Genomic DNA, 17,996 nt, shown 5'->3' on the forward strand with positions numbered 1-17,996 from the left:
TATAGGTAATCAAATCCCAATAAACCCATTAAAGTTTCAATTATCTCCCTCTTTTATTTTCGAAAATCTGGACGAAATTGTAGACAGGAATCAATTATTACACAATTCGTTGCTGCACATTGTATTTCTTACATAATACTTCATTCGATACTGTATTATTCATCCCTGATCAGTGATCATAGTATATTCTATTATATTAATGTGGTTCTAAATAATTAATAGTTTTAATTACACATATTTTTAATCGTAAGTTTTATATATTTGTTTAACAAAGTGTATTTTAATAATTAATGTTTATATTGTCTTAGCAATAATCATGTTGAAATGTAAGTATTCAAGAGATTTGTATTCAAACTCAAAGTTTATCTTTTAGCTTTTTCATTGTATATACATAGTTCCAGGTACATTGCAGGTGGTTGGCGATAGCTGTCTTGAATCGATATGTATCAAAAAGTGTTGAGACCGAAATTCTTTTCGCTTATATCTCAATTCCACGTGCAGAATTGGCCTTTGTTCATTAAACAAAAAACCTTGTAATTTCTCAATCTAGACGTAATTTTTATAAAATTATATCACACAACCTCTTAAGATCAAGTTACAGGGATTGGAAGACACTGTCCTTAATTTTAAACTAAATACAGCCTGTATATGCACTTAGAAAACTAATTAATTAAATTGCAGATCTATAACTCAATCCTAACTTTGAGTTCTAAACAATTCCAGTTAGACGACAAATATTGTAAATAATAATAAAATCAAAACGGATTTTCATTTCTGAAAAGGGAAAACAGATATGTATTTATAATAATATTAATAGTTAATAATAATAATAATTATATATATATATGTATACACATATATACTTTCAGCAAGTATTAACAAATTTGTATCTTTTTACCATATTTTTTTCTGATCAACAACTTTTGATTCGGTACAAAAAAATGAGTTGAAAATAAGGGGGAAAATTAATATTTATAATAATAATTCATTACAATGTTCTATTTTTAAATTTTTTTGTTTTACTTATTTAAAAAAAAGTCTCTTTTTCAAAATATCTAGTAATGTTTCCAAGTGTTGTACATAGGAGCCATCCACTGGACCAGCTATGATTATTGTACGACACACAATGATAGAAGACGATGATACATTGTGTGGTCGTCAATTTGATATTATTTACTCTGCTACAGTGGATGCAAACAGACATTACTAGTTATTTTTATATATATTTTACATAGTAACTTGTTGTGGACAGCCTTGTTTTTGAATTAACATATTATGTGAGTAATTACTTGTAATAAACAAATGAATAAAAGACAGGAGACCAAAATAATAATTCTATAGAATCAAAGTATTTTTTGAACAGGGAAAAAATATATAATAACAAAAATTACAAGTCCAACGGCCTTTCGGAAATATGATTAGATAATAAATATCAATTAATTAAGGCTGCTAACCTATAAATCTGCTAATAATAAGTAATAGAATATGATAACTAATTAGTATTGAAGTTGTAGTAGTAAATATATAATTTGCCTTTCAGTTAAAAATCAACATTGATGTAGGTTAGAGTCACAATTTTTTATAAATACTTTTTTTTTTTTTTGCAAATACAACACATTTAAAAGAGATACAAAAATCATTTTGAAGGAAAATACCAAATTTCCTTATATAACTCGATCAAAGAAAAAGAAAACAAAAAATGGAAATATTCGGAGTAATCGTAATATATATTAATTATAATATTAATATTAATAACTGTTACAAATGCGGTAAAGTATGTATTTATCACCTTGAGTTTAACGCAATAATACAATTATACTAAAAAAAAAATATCATATGAAGTTCTGTTCAAATAAAACAATATTTATTTATTTATATAATTAAATCTGTACTATTTTTGCCTTTCTTTATTTCAGTTTTCTATATATATAATTTTTTTTTTCGTTTGAAAAGATAAAATTGTCTAACAATATGTACGGAAAAACCAACTTAAATGACGAGAAAAAACAACAGCTAATTTGAGCAGATAGATTATATATATATCAACTATATACGAGGGATGTCTGAAAAGTTTCCGACCTCAACGTAAAGATGGGAGCATCCGATAATAAAAGCTAGTGACATCTAACTAAAATATGTTGAAAGTTACTCACCAAAGATTCCGACGTTTTTGAGGCTCAATTTTTATGTACCAGTCGTTTGAGTGCGTTGATGTGTGTGTTTTTGTGTAAATCGACAAAATCAATTATCAAGCAGTCATTCAACATTTGTTGTCCATAATGGCTGAAACTTTATCAAGTCAATGTCAACAGATGCTAGATAGATATGACTAGCTCTTTCAGACATTTTGGATAGCAAATATTTACTGAATGTTCACATCAACTCACTCAAACAACTTTTACATAACAATTGGCCGTCCAAAATGGCTAAAACTGGGTGAGTAATTGTCAACAGATGCTAAATAGATGTGACTAGTATTTATTGACGAGTACGGCATCTTCACAGTGAGGTGGGAAACTTTTTAGAACACCCTCCTAGAAGATAAATGGCGAATTCAAATCAGTTTATCGTTGGTTAATTTTTATTTATGTTTATAAAAACCTATGAACAGTAGTTTACGCTTTGTTGTGTCAGGCTTTCTATGCATATATTTGTCTATATAGAATGTAAATAGTTCATTTAACAAATTTCAAAAATAATTCTTAATGACTGATTTTTGTAGTTCTCTACAAAGAGGGGGTGGGGTGGGTGTGATAGTATGTAAGTTGAAAGAGAAGATTATAAAGAGGTGGGTGGGTTTGATTTTTGGGGTGGGGGTTTGTGATGATGGGTTGTGTAAGGTTTTTTTTTTGTTAAATAGAATGAAGGGATTAATTTTTTTAAAGATAATTTTTTGTTAAGTAAAAAAAATTTAAAAAAAGAGTGTTAAAGATGTTTCACTTTGAGTCCGTTTTAAGACACTCTACAATATAAATTTGACGTCTCCTACACACTTATAAGCGATTTGTATTTTTGTATTTGTGAGAGTAATTGTAATTGCAAGTGTGAAATAATTAATTAATTAATCAATCAATGAGAAATGAACCTAAGTATGTAAGTGAGGAGTGGAGAAGAAGGAAAAGGAAGGAGGGCTTCTCCAAATGGAGAAGTTTGTTTGTCGATTTTTTTACTTTGTAAGGACATAAATTATATAGAAATAATTATAATAAAAAATAAAGATTATTAATGAATAACATAAATGAAAATGGCAATCCCTTGAATTTGGTCCACGTAGAAACGATGACGACGAAAACAAAACCGGTAGTCATTTTACAAAAAATTATCTATAATTTTTTTTGGTTTTTATATATATAAAGTTGAGTGGGTTCTTCGTCAGAGTTTTAAAAATATTGTAATGTTAATAGTTTAATTGTTAATTAATATTGTTGTAATCGTAATAATAATAATTAATAATAGTAATAATTAAATGTCTTCTTTGATAAAGAACAATAAGTGTTTTTTTTTAAAGTTTTTTTTGTCCGTCTTTGGTATGTATGTAATAAATGGATTCTTGAGACACAGATTAATTGTCAATAAACAATTTCTTTTTTATCCAAAGGAGTCCAAACTATGAATGGATCCCTTTTTAGAAGGACCATTTGGAGGCAGACTAACTAAGGAGGAAGTTCCGAAAAGTTTATACCATCCTATAACGATATTTGATAGGTCTAAATCGTCCAACATGATTTGAGCTACTCCCATAAATACTTTTTTGCCTTCCATTCGTCCATAATCACCCCATATTGTCACCTGAAATAAACAAAAATATTACAAAATGAACAATATATATACAGAAGGTATAACGCAGTTTCAAACACCGTGGATATCGCAAAACGTGGTATTTGGAATTATTTCAACTCCCCCACATAGTGCCGTGTCCAGGTTAAGTGAAATACAAGGTTATGACATCATTTAATCGGGCTTGCTAAAGTTTTCAATATGATGTATCGTACCGACTGCTGGCAAGACATAGATATTTTGACATCATAGAGTGTAACAACGGTACTCTAAGAGTAACAGTCAAGGATAGCGATATATTGCTACTTTTGATAACAGTTATAATCTTTGACGTAACTATTAAAAATCGGGGTTGAACTCAAATATCAATCGGAAAAGCGTTAAGGTATAACCTTGTATTTCCATTAACCTTGGTACGGTATATTTCCCTCATATCCCGTTTTTTTAGTTTTTACATTAAATATTGTTCTTGTTACTAAAAACTGTGATAAGCGGGTACCCCCTGTATCATACATAATAATAGTAGAGCTTGAATGATCATGCATACTTTTATTTCCAGATGAGGAAAATATAAAAGAAGGAATTAGCTGAAAAAAAGTGTAAACCTTATTTTTTACTTCTTTCCTTCAAAAGGGGAAAAAATGGGAAAGAAGCTGAGCAACACGCGTGATTATGACATGTTAATATATATAAGTAGTGTTGTGTTAGTCCATATTTATTCGGCCCAGTCCATTCTTAGGATAAGTCCTATCATTCCTTGGGACAGTCATTAATATAACTGATTAAAAAAAGAAGAAATAAAGTTGAGTGATGTCATCAAGGACTGAACTTTATAAGTTTTTGGAATGATATACATGATTGAACTGGACAGGACTGCAGTCTTCAGCTTTAAATAAGAACCAACACAAGACTATATAGAAGGCTTCATGACATTGAAATCCCTCACCTGTAAAACACATCCATGATATTTTTCGTGGAAAACAAGCTGCTGTTGATATAAAGGATCCAGAGTTCTTCTGGCTGTTGCAGTTTTAGCTTTGGCTAAGCAGCGTTTACCGCAAACTAAGTACACTTTAACCCAGGGAGCTAAAAAAGAAGATTAAGAAGGTATTTAGGAAATCCGTTTTTCATAAATAAAAAGTTCTTACCTGGCAATACTTTCGAACCAGGTTTACATTGAAGTCCTCTGGCTCGGATGACTTCCACTTCTAAATGCCCCCTACGATCACACATACTAATTTGGATATCTCCTAGAGCAGGAGAGGCGAGAACTTGGCGACCAACCAACTGACCAGGACCAAGACCTTCAATGAATTCTGATAGTTGACCCTCAGAACCAAGTCGGGCGGAAGACGTTAGCCAACTTTCGGCTCCATCGAGATCTAAATCTTTATCTTCTCCCTCACTAGAAACACTCGTATTTTGTCGAACTAATCCACTAGTTACATCACGACTTCGAATATCACTGGGTAGTATTTCCTCACTTCTATGGACGGTTATTGTAGTTCGCTTTGCTCCTAATAAGCCTAACCTTCGCTTATGACCTTAAATACAAATATAATTATGTACATATGAGTAATGCATTCAAACGAATCATTAACAACATGAGTTGACAGGTTATAGGACACTTTGCCGAACGCCACTTTTCCCAATGCCATTTTACCTCAAGAATACTTTGGTGAATTTCCATTTTGTTAAATGGACACATTGCCGGAAAAATATTTGATGATGATTTATGTTTCAATAGTATCTAATTATGTTTTTGGATACTCCATCGACATGCACAACTTGATAACTATAAGGTCACGGACAACCTTAAGGTTGAGCAGTATCAATCAGGACTTGACTAGATACAGAAAATCTCTAGCCCATTCGTTATAGACAATATTTTTTCATTTCCATGTACATTGAATCTCAATTATTGACTAATTTATTTACTCCTTCTCTACTTTATAGATTTTTTCTCATTGTAATATATTTGTTTATTTAATTATTGGACAGTTGTTTTGATTTTTGATGTAATAGCAATTTGAGCCTACTGTTGAAGCATCCTTATAACGAAATAAACACTTAATTAATGCAATAAGGCGCAAATAATTAAATATTTATCTTTTTAAAATTAGTGTAACATGTATAGAAATCATAACTTCATAGAATTACAGCCTTTATAATCATCAAATATATTTATTATTTTTTCCGGCAAAGTGGCATTCGACATAGTTTCTGAGCACAGAATCGACATAAGTGGAGAGTAAGATTTCTTTAATGGACATCCTTTTTATAAAGTAATTAATGAACTGATTAAAAAATAAATCCCAAAAATAGTATTTAAGTGATACTAAATAGTATCAGTTAAATTGCTAAAACTGCTGGTTTAAATATAAGACATGGCGAAAAAATACGTCCCTATTTACAAATAATCTGAACAAAGTACACGAGTTTAGGGCTCACAAGATATAACTTTTCTTCTTTTTTTGTATAAACATTCAATTGAAAAAAAGAAGAATTTAAGAAATCAAAACGACTTTTAAGTAAAACAGTTAATTAAATCAACTAAATCTTAATTCAAACATGATAAATATAAGAATAAGTCCTAAATAAGGCATTATCAAGATAAAAAACAGTATTTCAAATAGTCAGATCCAATGTTTCAGGCCCATATTAAAAATTATTATTTGGTAAAATGTAGATTCAAACGACTAAGAAGCATTTTTTAGGGGGGGAAAAAGTAATTTCTTATTTTTCGACTTCTTTCAATTCTTTATGAGAAGTGTTATAATCCTCAGATTTAAGCCAAGTATGCCCTGTTCTATTTGATAACTTTATGCAAATATGAATACTACTCCATCAAGCTCTTCTCGGAGAAGCCTTTCTTAACCAAAAAAACTCGGTTCACCAATTTTTGACAGGCCAAATTTGTACCCCCAAGCGCGTTAACTATAGACAGGAATAGGTAATAGTCCCTTGGATCCAGGTATGGACTGTATGATGGATGCATAAGAACTTCCCATCCGAGCTCTTGGAGCTTCAGGTGCGGCATCAAAGATGTGTGCGGCCTGGCGTTAACAAAACGAAGCACGATTTGCCTCCTATTAACGTATTTTTGTATCCAGCCTTCTGTGAATAGCTCAAAACGGTTTTATGATCGAGGTTCAGCTCCTAGGTGATGCTAAAACTGGTAAGGTGAGTGTTTGTTTCAATATTTTCCATGATTTTTTCGACATTTTCGTGGTGCATGATTCACCCCCCACTACAACAGAACATAATCGCTCGAACAACTGTTGTAAAACACGAACCGAAAGAGTATCGCCCCCACATAAAATATAGCAAATTTGTTCCTTAGAGACCTCCATACACGACGCACAATAATTCACAGCAGTACCGGCCAAGTGAAATTCTGTCCAAAAGCGTTTGTAGTATAAACTTACAACACCTTATCGTATGATCCAATCTGACCAATAATATACAAGATATACTGAGTAAAAGAAAGGCAGGAAATACATAATTACGTTTCCCTCAATTTATTATAATACCCCAATTCACTAACAGAGTTAATATATTAAGTAAAAATGACTTATAATTATGATTTTTACTACTACCTGCAGCAGAGAGTTGAGATGTGGAATTGGACTTTTTCCCAATCCCGAGGAAGATGGATTCCCACCAGATTGACCCATGTTATCCGGACCGATAGATTGACCTTTACGTAACGCGTCCTTTACTTGCTTTTGTCTGTCCAATGCATCCAAAGAACTTACGGCAGTGTCACTAAGGCTTCCATCTAAAACAAAGGAATCTACGAGGAAATCAATCATTAATTATTGTGTACATATTTGTGATACAAGTTATGGTGGTGGATTTTACCCGCTTTGTCATCTCTTTCAGTTAACGTTCTATCCAAATGGATGCGATCCAAGTTAGCTTTACCATGAACACTGCAGCCATCGACAAAATAAATATATATATATATATAATAAATGGAATCATAATTAATTATCTATGTTATACTCTCATACCCAGTTTTCCTTCCACCTCGAGAATGAGGGGCGGATTGACTTGAAAAGGCACTAATTACACTTTCAATATCGCTATCTCCAGCGAATTCCACTGTTGGTTGATGTGTTTCTGACATCATTCTACCACCAGAAGAGTATGAAGGTCTACGACTTCCACCACTGCCGGTTGCCTGGATGGGTGGGGGAGGAGGTACACCCCTTCCACGAGGAGGAGGAGGTGGAGGAAGCACATCGTCTCCAGTGTAATATCCCCTTTGAGTATCGTAATCTTGCTCATAACGATCCATTGTTACGAGCTCAGTATCACTATATCCACCCCTTCGTCCACCTCCAAATGGACCATTTGGAGGCGGGCGTACTCGATTCTTTAACATTCTGGGTCTGTCATCAAAGTCTCTTTCACGTGTAGAAGAAGGGATTTGTGGAAGTCTTCTTTTTTGAGGGGATCCTGTTGGAGTTGCAGTCGCAGAGCGTGATGCTCCGCGATGATGATGGGAATGAGATAAGGATGTTGAAGATGGTGGCATTTGAGGCACTCGTCTAAAAGAGATACAGAAAGGACTCAATTAATATCTATGAATGACATTTCATAGTTATATAGACTCATATTTTACATAATGTCACTAAAATGTATTGAATAAAGAAAATGTATGTTAGAGGCTTGCTCCATAAGTATTAAATGCTAGATAATAAGTTCCTAACCTCTCGTCTTCTTGACTTCTGGATCTTGAATGATAATATGAGGAAGAATAATAGTGGGATTGATCGTCTGGATCTTGGTACTTATGATGAGGAAAATTTTGCCTTCGAGAGTGATCCTGGGGATTAGAAGACTGTATATAGTCTGCGTCGTACCTTCTACTTGGATATCGATCCAAATCCGTCACTCCTGGAATGTTGCCTGCACCTCGAGGAAGACCATATTCGTCAAGGTCTGAAAATTCAGAGTCGGAAAGACGTGACATAGTACTCGGAGGGGATATATGATGATGGGAAGACGAAGGATGATCTGTATCCAAATACATCCCTCTTTTCTGAAAAGTTATAATTTATAAATGATTTAGAATAATCTTTGATGGGGATTTATATACCAAATATACATTTGAGGTTTAAAATACAGTGTGATAATTACATCTAATACTCAAGTCTATTTGTGATTCAGCAGCTTTTGTGCAAGCAAATAATTAATTCAATATATGTTTGCACTATTATTAATCATTATGATATTCATTGGTCAATAAAAATTAGGTTAAAGTACAGTAGTTAAACTTTTTGAAAAGGTATAGTTTTTCTCTAAGAACTTGATCATTATAGTTAATATATTTTTTGACAGACTGAAATTCAAAGGTAGACCTGGGCTATGATGACATTCCCGCTTACCAAAACTCCCACTTGATCCGAAAAGAAAGGTGGGTGATGATGAGATAGAGGAAGCCAAGTTCCTTCATCACCGGAAGATCCTCCTACTAAATCTTCACCATTGACAGATACTTCACCAAGGAATTCATTCGCTCCAAATCGATCGTAGTCCCAAATAGTGACTTCCAAAACTCGGGAAGCCAACTCGTATGCTTCAATGTTTGTGAAAACAAAGCTCTGATTCCAGTTGGGGTTATTTGTATTCCCTAATGTCTTAGTCCTCCGCTTGGATGACTCACTAAGATCCCAAAAAAATTTACAAATTTATACTCAAACTCGCATTACTATTTTCATTTGAATAGGGAAGCGAATAAATTATATATGAATAAAAAGAAAAAAGCTCAAAAAATACCTATGTCAGTATACAGGCATGGCTTGAATTTACATTGATTGCTTTGTTAAAATTGAAAATATGTATGAATTTAAAAAAAGATATATATCAAAAAAATCACCTTCTATCTGGTAGTAAATAGACTTTGGCATAAGGATTTCTATATTGGCCATTAACCCTAGGAGGCAAATCCACCGCTGAAAGCACTGTCACGATTAGAGAAACTCGATCTGTATCGTACCAAGTCTTGACCTAAAAGGACCTCATAGTTTTTATATGAACACCTCATCATCAGAAATTGTTTGTATGTAAATTAGGGGCAATTTTAAGGGTGTGGTTACTATTTTGAAATAAATAAATTTAGGAAAAAGATCATCAGTTTGTGATTATTTGACCTTTTTGTTACTTTCATTTTAATTAAATTTTGATATGACATTTTATTTGTCCCCATAAAACGGGGTATTTCATAAGTTAAAATATAAAACACTCCGAGCTACTACAATTGAATAAGTTATAGCCTGATAACGTCCCTGATGAGTCCTTATTTGCAATCACCACCACCACGTATCTACATGCTATAACAAATCATTAAAAAAAAAAAAAAAGAGAAGATAATCTGAACTTTTGTGTTTTTCACAAGATAATCAGAGGTAATTGTTGATGTAAGGGTATTTGAGATATTTTACCTATATGACCTTGAAAAAACTACACGTTGTACTTGTAGGCTTTATTTTTTGTCTCCAACTTAAAGTTTGACATCTTGCATACATAATTTTTATCTTAAAGTTCTCTTATTAGAATAAACTCTATACTATTTACAAAAACTTTTACTAATTAAATTAAGTGCGTGTCGAAAATCGTTGACCACGTAATTTATTTTTAATATGAGGTAATCAAAAAAGTCATTCGGAGCCCAATATGGGTGCTGTACTACTTTGTTTGAGATGAAGTGTGAGAACTCGCTTCAAAATACATGTTTCGGAGTTATCTAAAACAAACATCGGTTTAAACATATGCCAAAAAAGGGCATATGTTGCCAGCCAACACAAAAACAAGCTAGAATGATCTATCTCAAAAACGACTGAGGAATATATTTGTATTTTTCAACGAATTACCTATATACTAAATATTTTTATAAATCCATTGCAGGCGTTGTAAATTGCACTTAAATTAGCCAAAATTGAACCTCGCAATAAAATGATGAGAAATTAAAAGATTATAATTGAAAAAAGTCATGTCGGGAGCAATATGAGTCTCTTAAACTAAATAAAGGTTCTAACTTATAGCTAATATTCTTAAATATCTTCACTCATCATTCAATTTTGAATACAGAACCTATAACTGGTTCAAATAAGTCCATGAAATATTGAACTGTACTTTAAAAATCATGGGCTGCCATCAGAATATTTTCTAATCTGATTTCATATCATATATTTTACAAATGATTAGATATATCTAGTGTTGTTTCAGTCCTTATTTATTGGTTCCAGTCCAGTCTTACGCCCCAGTCCCGTCTTATCTGTCCTTGGGACTGGTCCTTAGGACTGTTGGTCGTTTGGACTGTCAGGACTAGAACATGTAAAAAAAAGAAAAAGAAATCAAGTTGAGTGATGTCATCAAGGACCGAACTTTATAAGTTTTTAGGACTGATATGCAGGACTGAACTAGAAGATTGATCTGGACAGGCTCTGCATTCTTCATTCCTAAATAAGGACTGAGACAACACTAAATTGAACCATATTCGTGAAAGTATTTGTTATGTTTTATCACTATGGGTTTTTTCTGTTTGCATATTCTTTTAGCCCTTGTTCACTAAAACCTTACTTGATCAAAAAGGCTTACTTGTGAGAGTTATAAAGTACGGATTCATCAAAACAATCTCGCATAACTAATGTCAATAAAATGAACGGTTAAAAAACAATACCGATTTGTATGAAAACAAATTTGACAGGCCTAAGTAATGAATAAATCTTATGTAAGGGTTTGTAACCTAACGCCATGATAAAGGAGGTAAACTTTGTATACCACTCTTTTTATGAAGTACCTAGGGACGATTGTCCTTCTACAAGTACGCAATAGAAATATCTATTTTACGAAGAGAAGAAAACAAATTTTTTTTCACCACACTTAATCCATCCTGTACTTTTGATCCAAAGTTACTTCTTTGATATAAAGTACTTTGCTGAATAGTTGTGATTATCTTCGGAAATGACGTTATTTGCGTATTGTTTTGCGTTGATTTTGGAAGTCAAGGATTTCAAAAAGTTGGTGGTCATACATCCCTACTTACAAGTAAGTGAAATACCTAATTAATTTATCAGTGGTAACTAAATGCTCAAGAATTGAATAATTAGTTTCAAATTTAAAATCCTATTATAATTAATATAATTAAATTGTTTTATGTACGTTTCCTTTTGAAAGGCTTATTCATGTAAAAATTAATTCCTTGTCTTCACGAAAATGAAACCAAAAAAATTCTGCAGCGATGTCCGAAGTCTCGAATTGTAGTCCAAGTGGAAAAAATGCTAAAAGAAGATGTATATTCTTCAGAGTCTGAGGATGAACATGATTTTTATAACAGTAATATATTTGATAAATAAATTTGATCATTAAAAAATCAACAATTTATATTCTAGATTATAGGTCATCACAATGATAATTGGTTATAATTTAGATAATGTCATTTGTGCACGCGGAGGAGAGAGGAGGGACAAGGGATAGGCGAACACAGAATCCTATGTTCTATGCAAAGACGACAACGTTGATGAAGAAGAGTTAACCCCATTTGCACCTTCTTCTTCAAAATCCACTAAAAATAAAGATAGATCTACAATTCCATGGAATCTCATCAAAGATTACTCTGGAAGAGAAATTCCACAATGGAAAGGACAACTTGGAGATATGGTCGATGTTCGCTCACCGATCGAAAACTTTCGAGATTTATTTGATGATAGTTTTTTTACTTATATGGTGGATCAAAGTAATCTCTATTCCAGTCAAATCAAAATCAATAAACCATTGCAGCTGACACAAGTATAAATCGAGCAATTCATTGCAACACTCCTGATCATGAGTCTTCTAGAGCTATGTTGAATAAGAAACTATTGGAGCTCAGATTTTTCAGCTGGAAAGGAGATATGTTAGACTTTTTCTAGAGATAGATGGGAAAAAATAAATAAATGTTTCCATTTAGCGAATAATGATGAAATTCCATCAAGGAATCACCCAGATTACGACAAAATTTTCAAAATTAGAACATTTGTTTCTCATCTCCAAAAAAAAGTTTCGAAATATTGAGAAGGATCAAAATCCTTTGTGTGGATGAACAAATGGTTCCGTTCTAAGGAAAACATGTCATGAAGCAATATATTCCAAGTAAGCTGCATAAATGCAGATTTAATTTTTTTTGCCTTGTGCGGAACTGATGGTATCCAATATGATTTTGAAATTTATGATTACGGGTTAAGGGAGAACCTGACTTAGGAACAAGCTTCAACATTGTCTTGTGGCTTGCCAAGTCTATACCAAAGAGACTAAATCACCTCTTGTAGTTCGATAATTGGTTTACCAGTGTTCCCTTCATTTTAGAACTAGCGATAAAGGAAATATATTCTCTTGGAACTGTGAGAATCAATCGAGTTCTAGGTGTAGTACATATTCTACCATCTGACAATGAGCTAATGAAGAGATGTGTGAACATAATTTCTATCCTTTGCTACAGCTCAACCAATAAGTGAAGTCAACCGGTACATCAGAAAACGCAAAGAGTTCGCAACTGTGCCATGCCCCTCCATCATTAAGATTTACAATTCATTTATGGGGGGAGTCGATTTGATGGACTCTCTTATTGGTTTGTACAGAATCCATGTTCGAACAAAGAAAGCATATCTAAAAATTGTTTTTAATTTGATGTGCGTGACTATTATAAGCTGCTTGCGCCTATACAGAAGAGATTCTGATAAGCTTAGTATTCCTTCCAATCAACAAGACGATCTTCATTTAGACCAAATATCTAATTTTCCTGAAACCCTTCCTACACAACAGCGTTGTAAAATGGCAAAATGCTGCATGAAAACAAAATTGCAATGCAGTATGCCAAATCCCATTATGCTTAGTTGCAGCAAGGCTGTGTTTCGTTCAATTTCATAGTGGATAGTTTATTTGTCAATCAATATTTTTTTAAAGTCACCAAATTTATATTTAGCAGCCAATATATATATATTTAGAAACAATAGAAATTTGATTAACGTTACTTTTACAGTAGTTTTTTAATAGGCATGGATACTATGAAATAACAACAAAAGTTATTTATACTGGAATGGTACTTTTAAAACGACACCAGGGAAATTCTTGATAGGAAGATCAAAATATATTTTCAAATAAATATTTTTTCAATGGGGTTTATACTAAGTAAAAAAAATATAAATTTCAAATTTTTACACAAAGTGGATCTTAATTTCGTCCATATAGGGTTAAGTAATAACGGATGAATGCATTTATGCATTAATATTTTAATGAATAAGGAATCCCAGGAACCCAAAATGTTATGACAATTTTTTTATTTAATTTCCTTGTTTTTCTGAATAGATTATATAAAATATCGGAGGAGCAAATGTCAATGCTTGTAAAAAACTTTCTTCGATACCGATTCGTTGCCGATGTTGGACAGTTGGCCAAATATATTGGCTATCCGATTTTGATCCGATAAATCAGTCGACGTCTACTCTACATAGATATATATGAAGTAAACAAATTAATAGGGATTATTTCCTCTTCTTGATTTTGTAGAAGATTGTCTTTAGGTTGTTGCACCACATTTCGAAAAGCAAGAAGGGTGACTTGGATCATAACTATTTGCTTTATTATTATTATGGCAGAAATACTAATACCAACCTTCGTGTGTTTTTGGATGTTGGATTTCGGCTAAAAATCCTAAACCGGTCTGAGACAATTATGATTTTTAGTAGACTAACTTAATTTTGTACCTAAAAGAAGTTCAGTCTAGACCACTCTCAAACATTAATTCTGTCTAATCGGTCTCAAATAAAAATTGGGTTACGCTGGTCTTTCAAAAAAATCGGTTTAGAACTGTCTCATTTAAAATCCAGGCAACATTAATTTTTTAACGGGTGTGGCGAAAAAATCTTTATACTTTCAATCTAGAACTTCATCAAGATATATCCCAACAACCAGCTGTAATAGGTTATATAGTGGAATAAAAAGAGCTAATATACAGTCTTGGCTACCCTAATAATTGATGTAGGGCTCCTTGGCAGCAATGATGGCTTCCAGGCTGCCACGGAAGGCCTTGCACCAATTGCAGATGTAGTTCTAAGACATTGACGGTGTCCTTGAGGTTGTTGATATTTGGATGGTGTACGGTGCAGGCCAAATGCAGTCAAAAAGTGAAGTCCAATGAGATGGCATCAGGTGATTAGGAGGCCACATTTTTTTAGGCCAGAAAGGTAAGTTGTCCTTCAACCCCTTCTGGGCCTTTTTGGACGTGTGTGGAGACGCACCATCCTTATGGAATACCACGTTAATGTCCGGGTAGTTGGTCTCTCGACCCATGGTAATAACTTCTCCGCCCTTGGTTTCTTCCAGTGTCCAAAAGTGCGCAAACTTAAATTTAATGGTCACGTTCAGAAGACATTTTCTCGTCTTCTAAAACACTTAGGAAGATATTTTTTTTTCTGTTTATTCCATTTTTTTTCACTTTTTTTAGTATTTGACCAGAAGAATTTTATTGCATTAAAAAAAAATCTTGATTTATTTAGCAAAAATGAACTGTAAAGATTGTTTTTGCCGCACCCGGAAGATGCATTTTTGATGAATCATGTTTCTTTAAAAATTGTAAACATCGGCATATTACGTCAATTTACTTAAATGTGTTACATAAATCATATTTGTACAACACATAGATTGAGACAAAGAAAAAAAGAAAAAAAAGAAGTTCATAAATATATTGAGATAAAAAAATCGTGAGATCGCAGTCTGAAATGGTTGTAGTCTTTGCTTTGAAAATCTTATGGAGGTCTAACTAATTCAGCCTTGTAAAGATGTTGTGTTCTGGATCGGTTTAATTTTTCAATGAATATCTTCGAATTTTTTTCCCAAGAGTTTAATATTTGAAATTTAATTTTCTGTAAATAGCTTCAGATTTTTGATTTTTTTTTCGAAAAAATGTAATGTAAGAAATTAATTTTTTGCTTTAATTTTAGAAAAAGTTTAATTTTTTGTGAAAAGCTATGAATTTTTGAATTAAAAAAAAAAGAAGTGACTTTCTGTAAACAGCTATGAATTTTTGAAATTTTTTTGAAAAAAAAAAAAATTTAATATTAGAAAAATAAATTTTTACCAAAAAAATTAATTTTTTTGTGAATAGCTATAAATGTTGATATCTTTTAGAAAAAATGCAATATTGGAGATCCATTTTTTGAATTTTTTTGTAAAAAGTCTGAAAATTTAATTTTTGAATTTTTTTTGCAAAAGATGGGATTTTGTGTGAACAGCTATGGATTTTTTAAATTTTTTCGAAAAAATTTAATATTTACAATATAATTTTATGTGAATAGCTATGGGGTTTTGAATTTTTTGGATTTCTTTTGTAAAAAATTCCAAAACCAAGCCACCCCCCTCCCCAAAAAAAGCAAAACAATTTATTTATATTTAATCCTGCGGACGCCCCTGCTAATAGATACATAATATTAGATCCATTAAATAAAGAAGGAGAATAGAGACTGAAGAGGTACGAGTATGCTTCATGCCTTGCATGTACTTAAGTATTAATTATATATCAATGAAATGTAGAAAAAGAAATAGAGTTTAGTAACAGTAGGTAGTTTTAAGAGGAAGAGAAATGAAGAGAACCGGAAAAAGGAGAAAGAGAGGGGAAAATAGCAGAGGCAAAAAATAGAAGATAAACTCAGCAGCCTTCCCTTCAAAACTACATACTATCCCAGTCACAAATAAGAAGAAGGGCGTGGGAATCTGATTGAAAAAAAAAAAAAAAAAAAACTTCTTCTCATTCACATATTTTGTAAATGTAATTTTAAGAAGAAAGCAGAAGGTGTATGCTGGAGTAAGCACGTACACAAAAGAAGAAGAGATGGAGCACACTCCTATGTAATTCTTCCTCATCTTCAAAGTTGAAAGTAAATGTGGCCCGTCAACACAAAAGTATGCTACAATGTTATAATCATAATTGTGTAATGATTATCTTTGTATTCGACGACGAATAATCGTCAATTTCTATATACAAAATATTTTCCACAAATTGCTCGCTACCAAAGAAATAATTAGAAATTGAAAGGGCTCATATCGGAGCCACTATACGTCTCTCAACCCAAATTAAGATTCGAACTTATAGCTAATATTCTTGGGTATCTACTCTCATTCCAGGCAATTTATTGACTGGAATAAGTCTATGAAATATTGGACTGTACGTTGATATTTTCATTCTGATTTCCTATTTGATATTAATATATTTTTAAATTCTAAAATATACAATTTATTCTTGTTAAACCTTTGGCTGTGCTGCAAATGTCACTCTTATAGTGGTGCAAATTAATACTGGGAATAAAAAGAATGAGAAAATGACAAATTTTATGATTAAACGGGCCCATCTTAGTCTCTTAAATCAAATAAAGGTTTTTAAACCTGAGAATAAAATCCGGAGTATCTTAACTCATTTCCGTAATTTGAGTACTGAGCATATAATTAGATCAAATAAGTATATGAAATATTAGTCTGTTTGTATACCTATATATATATTTGTATTCAAAATATGAATTGGGATTTTTTTTTCTTGAATTTTGTTCAAGATGATCTTTATGTTGAGATAACAAATATATTCTGTTCTTGCACCGTTTTTATTTCCTTATTTTGTTCATAAACTATTAAAATTCAAAATGGAGTAAAAGATTTCATTCAATTAGATTAATGAGTCAAAATTGATCAGCACAGTAAGAGAATGATAGATTCTCTGATTTTGTGGTTGAACATATTGGGGTCAACATATGTAGAGTGGATAAAATAAGTATTCCCACGGACTAGAAAATAAGGGTCAATAATGTTACTGTAAGGTATATTTTATCAGTTGGATAACATGAACACAGAACACCCTCGCCACTGTCAAACATGAGGGTGTAAATATTTCTTTGGAAAGGGGAAAGAACAATTTCAATGTTAATCCTACTATTGGCCACGAAATCTTCTTCCCTCGGGTATTACACTTAAAATGGGTCTTGTAACGGATATTTCACAACGGCAATGATCCAAAACATACGACTAATTATGCAAACAAGGAGTAGTTTAAAAAGAAGCCAACATGCCATTTTGGAACAAAAACATTTGGCCACCTAAATCACCTGATTTGAATCCCCTTGACTACAGTGTGTGGTGGCAAATTGAGAAGAAGGCCTGTGCTATCCGCCACCCGAATTTGGAATCAT

At 32.3% G+C, this 17,996-nt stretch overlaps 1 protein-coding gene across 1 annotated transcript in view; it reads right to left on the minus strand.

The window, feature by feature from the left end:
• Positions 1–1,711: 1,711 nt before the first annotated feature.
• The window catches only part of LOC121132518 (regulating synaptic membrane exocytosis protein 2-like), a 102,143-nt gene continuing 85,858 nt past the window's right edge, over positions 1,712–17,996 (minus strand). Inside the window, 10 exon segments of the mRNA XM_040727935.2 lie at positions 1,712–3,789; positions 4,724–4,863; positions 4,926–5,321; positions 7,377–7,428; positions 7,431–7,573; positions 7,642–7,712; positions 7,794–8,333; positions 8,496–8,827; positions 9,174–9,450; positions 9,665–9,795. Of these exon segments, the coding sequence (XP_040583869.2) occupies positions 3,589–3,789; positions 4,724–4,863; positions 4,926–5,321; positions 7,377–7,428; positions 7,431–7,573; positions 7,642–7,712; positions 7,794–8,333; positions 8,496–8,827; positions 9,174–9,450; positions 9,665–9,795 (2,283 nt within the window). The 3' untranslated portion in view covers positions 1,712–3,588.

This window comes from Lepeophtheirus salmonis, chromosome 2 (genome assembly GCF_016086655.4).
Source record: "Lepeophtheirus salmonis chromosome 2, UVic_Lsal_1.4, whole genome shotgun sequence".
NCBI lineage: Eukaryota > Metazoa > Arthropoda > Copepoda > Siphonostomatoida > Caligidae > Lepeophtheirus > Lepeophtheirus salmonis.